Source organism: Canis aureus, chromosome 7 (assembly GCF_053574225.1).
Source record: "Canis aureus isolate CA01 chromosome 7, VMU_Caureus_v.1.0, whole genome shotgun sequence".
Taxonomy (NCBI): Eukaryota; Metazoa; Chordata; class Mammalia; order Carnivora; family Canidae; genus Canis; species Canis aureus.
Window position 1 is genome coordinate 52,130,989 of NC_135617.1, and position 18,661 is coordinate 52,149,649.

At 42.6% G+C, this 18,661-nt stretch overlaps 1 protein-coding gene and 1 pseudogene across 2 annotated transcripts in view; both read left to right on the forward strand.

Annotated features, from left to right (window-relative positions):
* CILK1 (ciliogenesis associated kinase 1) overlaps positions 1-8,771 on the forward strand; it is a 37,244-nt gene extending 28,473 nt beyond the window's left edge. The window contains exons 11-14 of one of the 2 annotated variants that reach the window (XM_077903651.1): positions 1,790-1,918; positions 2,967-3,065; positions 4,083-4,205; positions 5,153-8,771. In XM_077903651.1, coding sequence (XP_077759777.1) covers positions 1,790-1,918; positions 2,967-3,065; positions 4,083-4,205; positions 5,153-5,307 — 506 coding nt within the window. In that variant the 3' untranslated portion in view covers positions 5,308-8,771. The remainder of the gene's footprint in view (positions 1-1,789; positions 1,919-2,966; positions 3,066-4,082; positions 4,206-5,152) is intronic. The other variant, XM_077903652.1, reaches the window with a different exon arrangement.
* A 155-nt stretch (positions 8,772-8,926) lies between these two features.
* LOC144317364 (keratin, type II cytoskeletal 8 pseudogene) lies at positions 8,927-11,387 on the forward strand (annotated as a pseudogene).
* The last annotated feature ends 7,274 nt before the right edge of the window (positions 11,388-18,661 follow it).

Sequence of the window (18,661 nt, forward strand, 5' to 3'; positions counted from 1 at the left end):
AAGCATTTTGTAGTGGAAACTGGGTCCAGGGGCCCCCATATCTGCTCCCCACCCCTACTGAGAGGGAGGAACTGGTAAGAGCCAGGCAGCATGCCTGAGGCCCCTGCTCCAGAGCAGGGTTAGGAAAAATTGCCAGTCCTGTGTGCTCTCAGGAGGAGACCAGGGTAGGAGCTCAGTCACACCACCTGGCAGTATTGCAGGGGGTAAGTATAAACGCTGTAGCTTGATGGTTGCACAAACCTCCTCTCTCCACATCCTCCATATTCCAAGCTTATAGGATGAGCCAACCATCCGTTCACAAATTCATTCAGTGAGTACATATGTACTGAGCATCTGATGTGTGCTAGGGAAATTATGGGGAACACAGCAGCCAAGTGGGACCACGGGCTGCAGTTTTATTACAGTCTATGCAGTGACTTTGTACAGCAGCCTGCAGCTTATAGTCTAGAGGTGGGAGCCAGACCCTAAACAAATAGGAACCAGTAGCTCAGGTGATACGAGATGTTAAGGGCGATAGAAGGCAGGAAGGAGGCACAATGATAGATAGAGTGCTCAGGAAGGGCCTCTCTGAGCAAGTGACTCCTGTCTGGGCCACCAAGAAATGTGGAGGAACAAATGAGCAGGACAAACCAGGCAGATGAAGCAGCAAATGGAGAGGCCTAGGAGGCAGGAAAGGGCTTGGTTTGTGAGGGGAAGGGCAGTGGGGCCAGAGTAGCCAGAGTGTGGTAAGAGAGTGATAGATGTACTAGAGCCCTCTTTGGGAGTCTTCTAAGAAATTTGGAATTTATTTCATAGGCAGCAGGAAGCTGTTTCAAAGGCTTTAATTGGAGAGTGTGCTGGGTTCATGTCCCATCTGTGTGATGAGTGGATGAAGGCAGGCTGTAGCTCTCGTAGCCGGTAAGGGAGTGGTGGCTTAGGCTGGGGCTGGGGCCCCAGGACACATGAGGTGGGAGCAGCAGGCCCTGCTGGTATATTGACTCCTCGCCCTTGACGGGCCTCCTGGGATGACCAAGAAGAAGAGAGAGCAAGTGACAGAGCACAGCAGTGGTCCAGGTGTCAGGGGCAGAGATTCGAACTACAGCCACCACAAGTGAAAGGGAACAGGGAGGGAATTAGTTATTTCTTTTCGGCTCTAGGAGCAGAAGGAGGATAAAAGATGAATTCAGTCTTTCAGTTCTGAAAAATAGCTGCAGTGCCTGGCATAAATAGGCAAGTGGGCAGTCACGTGGGTAGTTTGGCTCCAGGTCAAGGTGATTGATAAAGATCCAGGCAGCCTTGGGCGTGAGGGAGTCAGCAAGGGTCACCAGTGCAGACCCAAGTCACCAGCACTTAATGGCGCTCATGGTCCAGGTCAGGTGAGAGGATGGATCTGGGGGACAGGATGCAGAGAGGAGAGCAGGGGCCTGCAGAGCTGGCTGGTAGAAGGGGGATGGAGAGGACTTTGGGAAGGTGACAGACAGGCAGTGACCCATGAAGGGATACAGGTAGGAGTGTCCAGGAACACTGACGCCCAGGATACCACCAGAGGGGCCAAGACAGAAGACGTGAGGCAGACCTGTTGGGAGAAGGTCAAGAGACCTCTCTCGGGCTGCCCACCAGTGAGACAGCATACTCAACCCCAGGACGCAAGCTTTCCTCTGCTGTCTATCAGACAACATCACAGCCAGTTTTTGCTCTGTCGAGCTGTAGGAAGCTTGGATGAATAGGGTTCTGTGATGAGCTTACCACTAAAATCTGGTACAAGATGAAATATGTCTTTTGCATTTGAAACTCCTGTCTTCCCTATTAGGAATAAATATAAGAAACGGCATCCTTCCAAATCCAGGCAAGGATTTTATTCCATCTAACCCGTGGTCTAGTTCTGGTTTGTCTGGGAAATCTTCAGGAACAGTATCGGTAATCAGCAAAATAAATTCAGGTGGGTAATGATCATTAACCCCTAAATGACAAGAGGCAAATTCTCTGGATGCTGCAGGGTGGGTCCAGAGAGAAGAGACAAGAGGGTTTTCTAGGGGGGAAGCCCAGGGCCCCTTTATCAGGCCTATGCTCCTGTCTCTTTCTGGGCAGCAGGCCCTGGGTACTCAGCCAGCGACTCCAGGGTCTGCCCTCAGGAGTAGCCAGGGCATCGGGCACCTCTGACTTCCGAGACCCTGCCCTACTGGACCTCCAACCTAGCTCCATCCTAGTGGAGCATTGTAAAATGCCTTGCTCCATCCAGCTCACCCCCTCCTCTGATGACCCAGCTTTAGCCCCCTAAACCCCCGAAAAACCCCCTCCAGTTTGTAGGTGGACAGCTCAGAAGGCACAATGATAGATAGAGTGCCAAAAAAAAAAGTGTCTCACTTTTTTTCCCTCATCCTCACTTTTTTTAAAATGAGTAAATGAATTTCATAAGCCTTCCAGGTGAGCTAACCCCATTCCCAGTAGACCAGTTTTCCACATCACTCTCCCCAGACAGGTACCTGCCACCAGCTCAAGGAGTCAAACTTTGCAAATATACATGAAGTCCACTGTTTAGGCCTTCCTACCTTTTCTCTCTTCCCCTTTCCTTCCCCTGACCATCACCTGATTTGGGTGCTTATTATTTCTCTGCATTCTTAAAAGATTCATGAACCACTTAGTATATTTTTGCATGTTCAAAAATTAATATGAACATAATTCTGGATCTCCACTCATTTTAGTAATTATATTATGCTGTAGCAATTAAACATATATGTAAGACACACATAATAAATATTGTATAACATAAGTATATACATATATAATATATATACTGTATCATAATCTATTAGTTTTACTGGACCATAATTTATTTATTCTTCCTTTCTCGATGAGCGTGTAATTTGTGAACAATCTTTGCCATGAGAAAGGGTGCTGAGACGAACCTATTGTTGTGCACCCATGTGAAGGTTTCTCTGGGTATAATGTTAACAGGTTAAAGGGTGTGCTCATCTTTGACTTTACAGATGTTGCCAAATTGCTCTCCAGCAGGGTCTGGGAGTTGTGCTGCATCCTTGATGCCACTTGGTACTGTCAAGATTGCAAAATGTGTGCCGGTCTGATAGGTGTGAGATGGCATCTTATTGTGGTTTAAACTTGCATGTTTACTAATGAGGTTGAGCATCTTTTCTTGTGTTTCTTGACTATATTTTTTCCCCTTTTGTGACTTACGTGTTCAGATTCTCTTCGCATTTTTTTTCATATCTATTCACCAAAAATACAAAATGTGCTCTAGCACAACACAACTCCTCACACATGCTTTGCCACCATGCCTTAAGCAGTTGCCAGGAGCACTGTGTTGTGAAGACATACAACAGCTCTGCCACACATTCCCTCTTTTCCCACCAGATGTATCTTCCATTTGTATAATGGCCCATAATAACATCTTTCATCATTCCGTGTGTACCTTAAGTCTTAATAAGGTTTAGAGATATCCATTCATCCATCCAGAATGTATTGATTACTGCTACATATAAGGCATCCCATTAACCTCCCAGAATACTAGGATGAGTAGCATACAGTTCCGGGCCTTTAAGCACTCTCAATATGAAAGTGTCATAAAAAGTGAATATATTTAGTAGAAGTTATTAATTGTTCTGATGAGAGGCAAGAGCATTTAGTGTAGGATTACTTGTAATAGCTAAATAATTAAGGTCACCTGTGTGCTGTTCAGTAAGAGAATGGTCCAGTGAACTATGGTTTAGCCATATTCTAGAATTTGTATATACTGATATGGAAGGATAACTGTTCTCTGTTATGAAGTGGAAAAAGTGAATTTCAGAACAGGCTAAACCTTTGATTCCGAAAAAGAAAGAAGACCGCAGATTTCCCTTTTCTGGAACCAGGCAACCCTCCAGACTCTGTTCAGGTCAGGCTGCGGGAGCGGCACTGTCTGCTGTCCCTCTTCCCTGTCTTTCCGACAGTGTGGTGTGTAAGAATGCTCTGCTCGCATTTCACTGTTTTTATTGTATTTCCCCCCTAAAAGTAAAAACCTAATTCTTTATTGTTCTGCACCTGTGTAACTATGTTGGTGTTACGTGCACATGTCTTTGTAGTAACGAGCTTTTGCTTTTGTGAATCAGTTGGTTCCGGTTCTACAAGTTCTAGTGGACTGACTGGAAACTATATCCCATCCTTTCTGAAAAAAGAAGTGGGTTCTGCTATGCAGAGAGTACACTTGGCACCTATTCCAGATCCTTCCCCTGGTGAGTTCTATTTTGGATTATTCATGGATCAGTTCATCAAACGGTTATCGAATAACAATTTTGTGCCAGGCATGTTGTAGGCTGAAGACCCACCAGTGAAGGAGAAAGACAAGACTCCCTGTCCCATGAACTTACACTCTGCACAAAATAAGTAAGCCGAATCAAACGCTCACCAGTGCTAAGGAGAATTAAGTAGGCAGGATATAGGCAATGTAGGGGTCGGAGTGTGTATTTTAAAGAAGGTGGCCAGAGAAGACCTAACCACCAAGGAGATGTTGAGTGAAAGTGTGAAGGAGGCGAGAGGGCTAGCCATGTGGTGTGGCTGAGACTGTCCTCAGCACAGGATTCCTAGTGCATGGGCCTGGAGGCAGGATAGGCAGCCATATTCCCGGAAAAGCAGGGAGGCAGATGGCAGGGGTGGTGTGAGTGATGGGAGGGGAGTGGGCAGGAGAGAGAGGTGACAGGAGGCAGGGGTCTATGAGGCCCTGCAGGCCACTGTAAGCTTGCCATCACTGACCGTGAGCGACATAGGAGCCACTGGAGGGTGTCAAGCAGAGGCGTGAGGTGATTTGACTTCTATCTTGCAGCCTCACTCAAGTGCTGGTTGTCACAAGATCGGAAGCAGGGAAACCAACTAGAATTACCCAGGCAGGGAAGAATGGGCCAGGGTGCTAAGAGCTGAGCGGGGCCAGATTCTGAGTATGTTGGGAAGGTAGAGCCAGTAGCATTTGCTGACCAGTGACAAGTGGGCTGTGAATAAAGAGGCATCAGCAATGACACCAGTATTTTTGACCTGACACTATAAAATGGAAGGGAAGACTATGAGTATCCCACCAGGGCTTCTCCTGAACTCTCGTTTTCTGGTATTTTTGTCGCCCAGATGCATTGATTTGCTTTGTTTGCAGGAGTCCCATATCAATCAGACCCACCTTCCTCTTTAACTGCAGGCTATTCTTCCCTGAAGGCTGTGAGACCTCACCCCGGGCGACCTTTTTTCCACACCCAGCCTAGAAGCACTCCTGGGTTGATGCCACGGCCTCCAGCTGCCCAGCCAGTGCACGGCCGGACGGACTGGGCTTCTAAGTACGCTTCTCGGCGATGACCGGCACGAAGCTTCTGGGCGCAGGGAATAGCAAGACACGGTCCCTCTGCCAGTTGGTGTTCTGCCGGCAGAAAACTTGTGAAGGGTATAAAAGCAGACACTTTATATAGTTATTCTTCTGAACTAAGACATTTCAATATTCTTTAAAAAAATTTTTTTTAAATATTGATTTGAATGCAATACCCTTTTTTTGTACAAAATTATTTTATTCTAAAACTGGGTCCCATTATTTTCTTAAACAGCAGCATTTTGTATATATGGATTATGTTTTAGCATTTTATACGGTCAACTTTGTAATGAACTTTTTAAAAATTAATTGATTTTCCTTTGGGGTTCCAGATAGTATTTTATACAGATTTTTAAAAATGTAATAATATTGATGCAGTATTGCAGCAGGGGTGCAATTGAAGGCTATGTGATAGAAGGTTATTTACTCAATGCGTGCAGGTATTTGTGAAGTGGTTAAATTTTAAATGTGGCACACTGGTACTTCAGGCTTTCTTGGACTAAGCTCAGCACTAGATAAATGAACTTCTGCTTTTCTCAATATTATGATCCTGGTTTGATTTTTTTTGATACCACTGTGCTGTTCTAAAAGTACTATTATGCAATCAGTCTCCCAGATGAAAGAACTCTAAATATTTTTTGAAATTTTGACGACAACCCTTTTTGGTGGTTGGAGATATGCAAATGAACCATTTTATCAGCTATGCCATCGCATCCTATTTTCTCCCATTTTTTCCTTCCATTTTTGAAATCAAACTATATAAGTACCCACAAAAGGGAAGCTTTTCAAGTCAACAGGTTTTGAACAGAAAGGTCAACACAGTCCGTTAAACTTACATCCCAACCAAGATACATGACCAAAAAGCTGAGTGTCAAAGCAGCAGAAGATTTTCTTTATTGTAATAACTGATTGAATTTTGCATTCAGCTCAGTTCTCCAGGCCTGGCTAGGAACAGACAATGAATAATCTGCCCTAGCCAAATTCTCAGGGCATTTTGGGGAGCAGAAAAAATTTATGGTAGAGGTTCCACTTATCTGGGAAGTCATAGCTACCATGATGTTAGTGTCTATAGTGTGCCACATTTGAACTCTTAACAACTGTAGTTTCTTCACACAGTGGGAACTCTTATTTGTTGGACAGAGGCTGTTCCATTGAGAGGCATGTTTACAGCAATTTTAAAAACGACAAAGCTAGTTTGGAGTCAGAAAAAGACAAAAGGTCCACTTTTTGTCTCTGTAGGGCATGTCTGCCTCCACCTGTGGTTACCTGGAAGGCAAGAGTGAAGGTCTCGGCCAATGAACACGAGACAAACTCCATAGTGTATTGACTCACATTCTCCCAGGCCCCAAGCTACTCTCTTTTGGTTCTGGGTGCCAGGGTATAAGCAAGTTGAGCCATATGAAATTGTCTGTCATTTCTGGAGGTTAAAACGATATATTAAAGTGAACATTGGCACTTTGATAAGATTCAACCCAATAAGTTGGCACATGATTGGTTGGAGGTATTAGTAATGTGTTGCAGCCAGAACAAATTGCCTTGGCTCCCAAAGAGCCCTAATCTAAATCAGGGAGTAATTTTTGCTTTGGAGAATCTGGTTCAAAAATGTACTTGAGCAAGCACTATGATCCCGAGAGGCATGAGAGAAGCACCTAATGGATGTGGATTTGATAGGTAATATTTTCTGTTAACAAACTGGCAGCAAAGCTTCAGAAAACAAATATGTAAATGTAAGCACAACTTGAAGCTGAGTTCACTTCTGTATTATATCCTCAACTCATTATCTAAAGCAACAGAAAATGTGTTTTCAGAGATGAGTCCTTTACTGCAAGTAATATTTATTTTCCCTTTCTGTATTATGTATAAAAAGTAAGTTAATCTGTAACCTTACCCAGCTTGCTGGAAAGCTGGTTTTAAATTGTAAATACCTCTTAGAGAAGCAAATGGATTGTGAATACCATATTCTTGGCACTCTAGCTCGTGTTAAGGTCATGATTTTTTTTTAAATTGAGAAATCTAATCACATGGTTATTACACATTATAAAATTGTTTGCATAATATTTTTGTGGGCCCAAATTTAGAAGATATTTCTGTTTTTGTCCTCTTACTTTTTGCTTTATTTATGAGCAAACGACTTCCCTTAGGAAGCTAAACACATTTATCCATGTGAAAGTTGAGAAGCTGATGTGCAGTTGAGAAAACTGGAAGACTGAAAAAACAATGTAAATTCTAAAGAACCAGCAAAATCCTAGTAAGTTCTCCCTCCCCACTCCCCACCGTAATGGGTAAAGGACAAATGTGTATACACACTGTTTACTATAGAAGGGAATTGTGATCATTTTTTTGTTAAGTGAAAATCAAATGCTACGTGGTGCATATATTTTTTAGTTAATAGAGAATTATAAAATGTACTATAGACACCAAGAGGAATGAGGAGTTTCACTGTATCTATCCATGACTATACCTCATTTCCGGTCAGAAAGCTTTTCAGGATGTCAGGAAATGGTACAGGGATGGCTCCAGTGATAGCGGTGTGCCTTGGGGTACATGTATCAACTGCGAGCCAAGCTGCGTGGGCATAAAAGCTACTCCTGGTGTGATTGTTCATCTTACAGTAAAATTCCATGAATCACTAAGCATTGCTCAGTAAGTAGGAAGAAAATTGATTGTCAAACAGTTTTTTAGAACCCTCTCTTATAGATAGCCTAAAGGACCGTATCCATCTAACAAATTGACACTGCATCATCTTCTGACATTATCAAAAATTGAACACGTTCAAGGTAATGCCTAAGTACAAAGACCGGTACTACTGGAGCTCATGGACACCATCTTTTCTCATGAAGTAGCGTTTCCCTACCATCAAGCCATCGTTTTGTGCCATGTAGGAGAAAAAGAATGCAGGCTGTATGATCCAGCTCAGTGTATGACCAAAAGCAATATGTTTATAAGAAAATGTTTGACATGCTAATTATTTTATATCATTTAAAGCATACTGTAGCAACTCGTTTGTTTAATATATGTGCTTAATTTTTAGAATGATTTTTACAATTTCCAACCAAAGTACTGTATTTTATATAACTTATTGTGAGGACCCTCTCATGGAAACCATTAAGAAGACAAACTAGAGGCAAGCATCACATTAATCTGTATTACCTGTTTCTTATAGACACTGTGCTAATGTGAATTTGAAATGACCCGAGCAGTCTTCTGATCTCAGATATCTTAGTACTGATAGCAGTTTAGTCGCCTGATTCTTACAAGGGAACAACTGAGAATATATTTATTTAAAAAGCAAATATTCAGAATGATGAAAATAGAGGCGGACAGAAAACCACAGACACAAGCCCCTTCTGAAATAAAATATTGCTTTTTGAATAGTTTGTCCTAAGGTGTTTAAAAACGTTAACTTTATGTAAGGAAATTCTACCCTAAATAAAGTGACAGTTAAAGAAAGAAAAAATGATTTGAGTGTTCTGTTTTTGCTCTCATTGTTCTTCCATCACAAGGTAACAGTGGGGTGCCTGGTGGGCCCAGGTGGTAGAACATGGGACTCCTGATCTCAGGGTTGTAAATTCCAGCCCCACATTGGATATAGAGATTACTTAAAAATAAACTCTTTAACAACAGCAAAAAGATAACATCAGAATTTCCTAATGTGAAATTTTGATATTTTATAACTTCTTAATGGTTGGTATAGTTGTACTGCTATGAAATTGGAAGCATAAGCTTAGAGCAGCAGTTTAAAGAGTTATCTTGCAACCTGGAGACTTTTATTGTTATTTTTATTTTTTTGGAGGCTTTTAAAAAAAATTAGCATCTAGCAAGTTAGGTGACTAGGAATGTTTTAAAAAAGAAAAAGACAGGATGCCTGGGTGGCTCAGCTATTGAGCGTCTGCCTTTGACTCAAGCCGTGATCCCAGAGTCCTGAAATTGAGTCCCACATCGGGCTTCCTGCACTGACCCTGCTTCTCCCTCTGCCTGTGTCTCTGCCTCTCTCTCTGTGTGTGTCTCTCATGAATAAATGAATAAAATCTTTAAAATAATAAAAAGAAAAAAGCAGGTGGAAACAATTTCTTGTTGCTGATTTCATCATGCCTCATGATTAATACCTACCTTCCATGTTTTCAGCTTTTCACAGCATACTCCTGTGTACAATATAAACCTTCAAACCAAACTCATCACTTCATGAATTACATATAGGATTCCATGGGAAATTCACTTCCCAAACATTCTTTGGATCCTTGAAAGACTTTTTTAGGAACACAGTTTACCAAAGGTGTATTGCTGAATCTGTCACATTAGAACACTGCTGCCCTGACTGTGAACTCAATGGCATTTATCTTTTTGGAATCCTGTGCCCAGCCTGCTCCTTCAGAGGGCCTACAGATTTGGGCTCTCACCATCCTTCCTGCTAATAAAATCTGCTGTTGAGTTCTCCCACTTAGAAGCAGCTTCTCGCCTCCTTGAATCTCTATCTGGTTCAGCCTTCTTGCCTCCACTCCAGCCTCCCCCCCCCATGCCCATCAGGGTGACCCAGAAGTCCTACGAGGTGTCTACCTCTGGCCTAGGATCTTCAATAGCAGCTCCTACAGGAGTGCGCCTGGCACATATGTCAGTTCCTCTGCCTTCTCCCAGGTGGGCAGCAGCAGCAGCTTCCAGGGTGGCTTGGACACCAGCAGGAGTGTGGTTGAAGGCTACAGCGGGTCTATGGAGGGCACAACAGCTGTCCTAGTGAATGAGAGCCTGCTGAGTCCCCTAAAGCTGGAGGTGGACCCCAACATCCAGGCCATGGGTACTCAAGGGGTCAAAACCCTTCTCAACAGGTCTGCGTCCTTTATGGACAAGGTATAGACACTGGAGCAGCAGAACAAGATTCTGGAGACCAAGTGGAGCCTCCCGCAGCAGCAGAAAATGGTTCAGAGCGACACGGACAACACATTGGAGAGCTTCACCAACGACTTTGGACCACAGCTGGACACAGCCAGGAGCAGCTGGAGCTCCAGGTGGAGTGAGGCAGTGTGCAGGGGCTGGCGGGGACCAAAGGATAAGCAGGAAGAGACAGAGGAGCGTGCAGAGATGGAGAACGCATCTGTTCTCAGCAGGAAGGCTGTGGGTGAAGTTTACATGAATAAGGCAGAGCTGGAGTCCTGCCTGGTGGTCCTGGCCGGAGAGATGGGCTTCCTCAGGCCGCTGGTCTCTGACACCTCCGCCGTCCTCTCCGCGGACGCCACCTGGCTGAGCTGGAGGCTGCCCTGCAGCGAGCAGAGCAGGACCTGGGGCAGCAGCTGCATGAGCACCGGCAGCTCAGGAATGTCAGGCTGGTCCTGGCCGGAGAGATCACCACCCACCCAAGCTGCTGGAGGCTGGGGAGAGCAAGCTGGAGTGTGGGATGCAGAAGGTGAATATTCATACCAAACTCACCAGCAGCTACTCCGGTGCTGGGCCTGGCCTCAGCTACAACCTGAGCCCCTTCTAGGCCAGCTTCGCCTGTGGTGGGGGCTCCAGCTCCTTCGGCAGTGCCATTTCCACCAAGGCCATGTTTGGTGAAGAAGATGAAGACCTGTGACAGGAGGCTGGTGTCTGAGTCGTCCAATGTGCTAAGGGAACAGCCACTGTGGTCCCTCCCAGCTTCCCCATCCTGTGCCTGCCATAGACTTTGGGGGAAGAAGCTGTGCAGGGGAGCAGTGGGAACAGAAGACCCACCTAGGGCTCAGCCCCAGTCCTCAGCCTACCCTTCCGGGGAGTCTGCTGCCCTTAGTACTCCCTCTTGCTCATGCCTCAACTAAAACACATGCAGGTGTCTTTTCTAAAATTAAGCCTTGGGGTGTCTGGCTGGCTCAAGTTAGTAGAGCATGCAGCTCTTGATCTCAGACTTGTAAGTTGAAGCCCCAGGCTGGGTGTAGAGATTACTTAAAAATAAAATCAAGGGACGCCTGGGTAACTCCGTGGTTGAGCATCTGCCTATGGCTCCGGGCATTATCCCAGAGTCCTGGGATTGAGTTCCATATCAGGCTTCCTGCTTTTCCCTCTGCCTATGTCTCTATGTCTCTGCCTCTCTCTCTCTCTCTCTCTCTGTGTGTCTCTCATGAATACATAAATAAAATATTTTTAAAAAATCAAATCAAAATAAAATAAGATAATAAAATAAAACAAAATAAAGTTTCACTTGGTTCAAGTCAGTATAGCTTGGGACTTTTGATCTTGGGGTTGTAAGTTAGGGTCCGAGGTTGGGTGCAGAGATTACTTAAAATCTAAATGAAATAAATAAAGTCTCAGTTGGTTCAACCAGAAACAAATCAACAAAAATAAAACTCTGCTGTTGAGCAGTGATATCACCAAGATGGGAGCATAGGTTGTTTCTAACTTCATGACCTCTCACCAGAACAACCAGCAACTATTCATAAATGAGACACCACCGCGAATCCTAGAAAAAGCAGTTGAGGCGGAAGCGCCTCCTGCCCCAAGGAGACCAAGAGCTTCTACATTAAAAGGTAAGAAGTGACTACATGTTGACTGCATTGCCCCTCCCCCAAGACAGTGTAGTGCCACACAGAGAGGTCTCCCCTGAGCCTCTGGTTCCTCCAGTGGGAAAAGAGCCCCCCAGGGGGACAACTGGCCTCCCTCCAGCATGTGGGTCATTTTGTAAGAGCCCCTCCCTGATCTCTCACCAGGGGTTGTGCGGGGGAATCTGCAGCTACGGGGGATCTGACCGTGACGGGGAGGAGGGGGGCCTTGCAACAAGCAGCACGCAGATCTCAGCTGACCGAATTCATACTTGCAATGCCCAAGTAATAATCCCAACCAGCAGCCTCACCTGCTGTGGAATGTCTCTCAGCCTCATCTGACCAGAAGGGCTGGCGACAAGTCCTGGAAGCTGTGTCCCAGCAGCACTTAAGCTAAGAGGTGACTGAGCAGAGGAGATCCCCCACGGAGCAAAGCCGGTATGGGGTGCAGAGTGTTCCCATCCTATGCATAGGCAGGGGGAGTGATTCACAGCCACAGCTGAAGGTAGCTTCTGGCTCCTCCCAATCTAAGAGCCTGTTTGGGAAATTGGGAGTAGCCAGGAGCACCCATTCCCTTCCCACCAAGCAAGGAAGCTGAGATATGGCCCTATTGCTGTAGAGAGTGTCTTTTGGCCCCATCTGATTAGAAGGGCTAGCAAAAACACCTAAAAGCCATGTAGCCCAGCAGTACTCAAGCCTAGAATCAGTCAGAGCCTACAGTTTGGGGAGCAAAGCCAGTGGCCCTGTTCAGTCAGGGAACTGGGGTAAGGGTAGGCTTAATTTCTTTCTTAATTAAGAAAATAAATGAAGAGCTTTACCAACTTTACTGCTTCTCCTGCTGCATCCAGGCAGGAAATCTGATTCACAGCCCTGCTCATCACTGAATACAGACTTCAACGTGTCCAGCCACAGAACCTAACCAGAGCACATGGGAAGCTGTATAGCCCATTCAACAGCCCCATATACCGTGACACTTGAACAGAGCACAGCCCATGGCTTTCTTCATCTGCAGGGCAAAACCAATGGCCCCACCCGAAGACAAAATTCAGTGCAAACTCTGGCCTGATGTGGGTCCCCAAACAATGAGCTATATAAGACTTGGGTTCTGTCCTGCTACCCTGCTAAGACAAGGAAGTTAATTCATAGCCCCATGTATTACTGAATATAGTCCCCAGTCCTGACCATCTAGCAAGACTCACCAGAGAATTCAGGCACTGTGGGGCCTATACTAGAGCCTCACTTGGATAGGGAACCAAGTCAGCAGTCCCATCCAACTGTTCTCATCCAGTAGCATACTCCCCCTCCCCCATTCTCAGAGCTTGAACAGTTGCCTCACCCAAAAATAGACCATAATAGTAGGCCTCTTCTATTCAGAGACATTATTATAGCAGACACACCCAGAAACCCAAATTGAGTTGACTAGTGAAGAACTGTCTCTCCCAAAGTAAATCTGTAAAGTGAAAGAGGAGTCCCATTATTGAAAAACACAGGTACCAATGTAAGGAATCAAGGATCACAAAATCAAGTAAATATGATACCACCAAAGGAAACTAATAAACTTCAATAACTTACCTAAAGAAATTGGAAATCTATGAACCGTCAGATGAAGAATTCAGAATAATCCTCTTTAGAAAGCTGAGTGAATGGCAAGAAAGCAGACAACTAAATGAAATTAAGAAAACAATGCATGAAAAAATGAGAAGTTTAACAAGGAAATAGCAACCATCAAAAAACAAAAACAAAACAAACCCACCCAAAACTCCACCAAACCTTAGAGATTCCAAAGTTGAAAAATACAATAACTGAACTGAAGAATTCAATAAGGAGTTTCCAGAGGAGATTTGACCATGCCGAAGAATCAGTGACCTGGAGAATGAGACACTGGAAATTACCCTATCAGAGGAGCAAAAAGAAAAAAGAATGAAAAAGAGTGAAGAAAGCCTATGGGAATTTTTGGTGGGACACAATGAATTCTGGGACACAATATGAAACAAAATTCATAAGAATTCCAGAAAGAGAAGAGGAAGAGAAAGGTACAGAAAGTATATTAAAGCAACAATGGCTGGAAACTTCCCAAACCTGGGGAGAGAAATGGACATCCAGATCCATGAGGCCCAGGAGACCCCAATAGGCTGAATCCAAATAGGGCTACACTGAGACATATTATTACATTATAATTAAATTATACTATATTTTATTATAATTAAATTGTCAAAAGTCAAAGAAAGAATTTTAAGGGCAGCAAGAAAAAAGAGAGAAGTCACATATGAGGGAACCCCCCATAAGACCATTGATGAATTTTTCAATAGAAATTTTTTGAGCCAGGGCAGCCCGGGTGCCTCAAGAGGTTTAGCGCCACCTTTGGCCCAGGGCCTGATCCTGGAGATCTGGAATCAAGTCCCACATCAGGCCCCCTGCATGGAGCCTGCTTCTCCCTCTGCCTGTGTCTCTGCCTCTCCCTCTCTCTGTCTTTCTCCCTCTCTCTTTCTCTCTCTCTCTGTGTCTCTCATGAATAAATAAAATATTTTTAAAAAAATAAATTTTTTGAGCCAGAAGAGAATGAGATGTTGTATCTGAAATATTGAAAGAAAATAACTGTCAGCCCAAAATTCTGTACCTGTCAAAGCTGTTCTTTGGAAATGAAGGAGGGATAAAGACTTTTCTGAACAATCTAAAGCTGAGGGATTCATTACTACCAGAATTGCCTTACAAAAGAACCCTCAGGGGATTTCTTCCAGTGAAAGTAAAAGAACACTAACATCATAAAAACATGAAAAGAAAAAAAAAAACATGAAAAGATAGTGTAAATCTCACTGATAATGATAAACATATAGTCATAGTTAGATTCTGCAATATAATCATAGTGATGCATAATTCACTTAAATCTCTAGCTTAAAAGTTAAAAACTAAAAACAGATGTAGCCAAAATAACCATAACTACAACAATCTGTTATCAGTAGCACAACATTAAAAAAATATGTGAATTGTAACAATGATAACCTAAAATGTGAAGGGGAAGAAAAGTAAAAGTACAAGTGTAAAGTTTAAGGATTCTACTGTCTTAAAAAAAAAAAAGGAATTCTATTGGTTATCAGTTTAAGATGTATAATTTATCAGTTTATGTAATCCTCATGGTAACCATAAGGGAAAATCCTGCCATCATGTCATTCCACAAAAGAATACAATAAAGAAGTCAAAACATGCGATACCAAAGACATCAAAGCACAAAAACACAGAGCAGGATAAAAAACAAGGAACAATGGGGTGATAAAACAGCTTGAAAACAATGAACAAAATGACAATAGTAAGCCGTTAACTTCTCAATAGCTACTTTAACACAGAGGGGAAAAATTCTCCAGTTAAGAGACAGAGAATGACTAAATGGGTAAAACAAAAACAAAAAACAAGATCTAATAATATGCTGCCTGCAATAGACCTACTTTAGCCTTAAAGACACACATAGACTGAGAGTACAAGGATGAGAAAAGACATTCCAGGTGAATGTCAATAATGACAAAATAGCTACATATATCAGTCAGAATGGACTTGGAACTAAAAATGGTAAAAAAAGAAAGGAGGTCATTATGTAATGATAAAGGGGGTCAATACAACAAGAAGATATGACAAATGTAAATATTTATGCACATCAGAGCACCTAAATATATAAGGCAAAAAGTAACAGAGTTTTAAAATAAGAAATTAGCAGTAATACAATAATAGTTGGGTACTTTAATAATAGGCCACTTTCAACAATGTGTAGATCGTCCAGACAGAAAATCAATAAGGAAACAGTGGATTTGAACAATACTATAGACCAAAGAGACATAATAGTCATATATAGAACCTTCTGTCCAAGAATACACATTCTTCTCAAGTGTACATGGAACATCTTCTAGGATAGACCACATGTCAGGCCTCCGAATGAGTCTTAGCAAATTTAAGAAGACTGAAATCATCCCAAGTATCTTCTCATACCACAATGGCGTGAAACTAGACATCAACAACAAGAGGAAAACTGGAAAATTCAGGAACACATGGAAATTGAACCGCGCTCTCCTGAACAACTAATGGATCAAAGAAGAAATTAAAGGAGAAATAATAGTTTCTTGAGACAAATGAAAATGGAAACACAGCATACTAGAACTTGTAGGACGCAGTAAAACTCCCTTCTAAGAGGAGAGTTCATAGCAATTAACACCTATATTAAGAGACAACGAAGATTCCAAATGAACAACCTCACTCTCTGCCATCAGGAACTAGAAAAAGAAGAGCAAACTGAGCCCAGAGTTAGCAGGAGAAAGGAAATAATAAAGAGTAGGACAGAAATAAATGAAATAAAGAACAGAAAAACACTAGAAAAGATTAACCAAACTAGGATCTGGTTCTTTGAAAAGATGTACAAAATTGACAAACCACTTTGCTGTTAGAATATGGTCTCTGACACCAGTCATTTATAGCTAAGGCTGAATGTAAGCCAATTGCTTCCCTCTCTCTGGAGTGTTGACATAAAAACCTTTCAGGAATAAAATGACCTAAAGGTACCTGTCATAAAATGGCAGAATTATTATAACAGGCCTTTTTATTTCTCCACAAGCCTGTGTAAACATAGAGTTTTATGATACTGCTTTAGCTTCTCATTCAGGTAAACAAGACTGCTAGAAATAATATTACCCCTATTTTATTAGGTTTGACTTACGAAGTTGCCATTTTTGTAGGTTAGAAAAATACAACAAAATATCAGCAATTTGATATGGTTCAACTCCTTAGAAACAAGGGAATGGTGATAAATGTTTGGTTTATCAACAAAGTTGAATAATACTTGTCCTATCAGAGTTGAATAATACTTGTCCTATCTAGTTTGAGTACAGTGAATTCTTGCAAAAAAGATGGGTTAGAAAAAATGAATAAAGAACAATAACCTTCAGCAGATGGGAAAATACGACTTCTTACCCACAGTAAACTAAATAATGTCTGTGTTAAGTCAGAATTAGAAAGGTGAAATTGAACATGTACTGTCTTATTTGTAAGTGACTTCTCTGACTCTTGTGGTGCCCAGCTGTTCTTAACTTGCTTCTCTTACTTTATATACGTTCTCTAGATAAACTCATCCTTTTGCTGCCAATTGGCTTCAGCTCAGTCCTGTTTTCTGAGTCCTCACTGGCTTATTCTACTGTCTAGTAGACATTTCCAGTTTAATGGCTTGTAGGAATGAAAAACAAATCAACTCATTATTTTCCTCAAACCCTGTCCTTCTCCACCCTTAAGGGAACAGAAACCAACCAACCATTGTTCATTCATTTAATCATTTTTCCAACACATATTCTCTGAATACCTACTCTGGGCTAAGCATTATTCTAAGAGCAGGATATACAAAAACATATTTTTTTAAAATATGAAAATTGCTAATCTCATGGAATTTATGTTCTATTAAATCTACAGACAGATTACAAAATACATAAAAAATACATGGTATATTAGATGACAGTAAGTGTTGTGAAAAATAGACAAGGAGGGTGGTAAAGGAAATGTGTGTGGGCGGGGGGGAAGATGCATCATTCTAGACTTTTTCCTCTTCCTTCCCCTTACTCCCTGTGACATGATCAGAAAATCTGTTACCTTCCACCTCCTTCGTATCTCACCTTTTCTTAACCATTATCTTCAAATTCATGGTGCTACTTTAATGCACACGGATATTTAATAGGTCTCTCTCTCCTTCCCACTATCCCAATTCATTCTCCACACTCCTGCCACAGCAATCTACTGAAATTAAACTCTGTGTTATTTGCTGCAGTTGTTCAGCACCAAGGCTTCTCAAGGCAGATACTCTCAGGAGTCCCTCAGGGAGGACATAATATCAACATCTATAGCTTGAGAAATAGCCGAAGCTACTTCTAAAAGCAAGAAATAGTTCTTAAGTCCTCCTGAAGGCGAAGGCGTATACAGTACACTTTGAGATCCATGTCAATTCTGCATTCTGCTCTATAAGATAGCTTTACTGTACTTTTTGAAGTTTTATTTATTTATTTATTTATGTTTTACTTTTTGAAGTTTTAACTTATTTACCAGCCAAATTACTTTTTTTAGCTCCACTGACACTTCTACCCCAATGGCCCCCTTTTCCCATCCAGGGAAGTACTCTATTTAGCCTGTGACTTAGAGTGTTTGTCTTTAAAGCGTATGAAACGAAGAGGGGAAAAAAAAAGAAAAGAAATGAAGGGAAAGCTCAAGATGATCAAGAGAGAAAAGGGGGAAAATGTACATGATCTATAGACAAAATGGGACAAGTTCTAATAATATATGGGTCCTGTTTATTTTGGGGTGTTCTGTTTAATAGTATACATTAGAAAAGTAATTAGGTACTTTTGCCTTTTAACAACCTTCAAAATTGTGTATCATGCATGGGTTAAAAAAAAAAAGAAAAATCTTAACCTAAGGGTCAAAGTGTCAAAAGAAAGGCAGACTGCCACGTGCAGCGCCTCATTTGGATGTGTCTGGAGTCTTGGAAGCTTGACTACCCTACGTTCTCCTACAAATGGACCTTGAGAGCTTGTTTGGAGGTTCTAGCAGGGGAGCGCAGCTACTCGTATACCCTTGACCGAAGAACGGTCCTCCTCTATCGGGGATGGTCGTCCTCTTCGACCGAGCGCGCAGCTTCGGGAGGGACGCACATGGAGCGGTGAGGGAGGAAGGGGACACCCGCCTAGCCAGCCAGATCAGCCGAATCAACCCTGGCGATCAATGGGGTGACAGATGTCGCAGCCAGATCGCCCTCACATCCGAGAGAGTGGAGCCGCGCAGGCGCTATATATGCCTCAGAGACGATTTTCCTTTACACATAGGTCGAGTG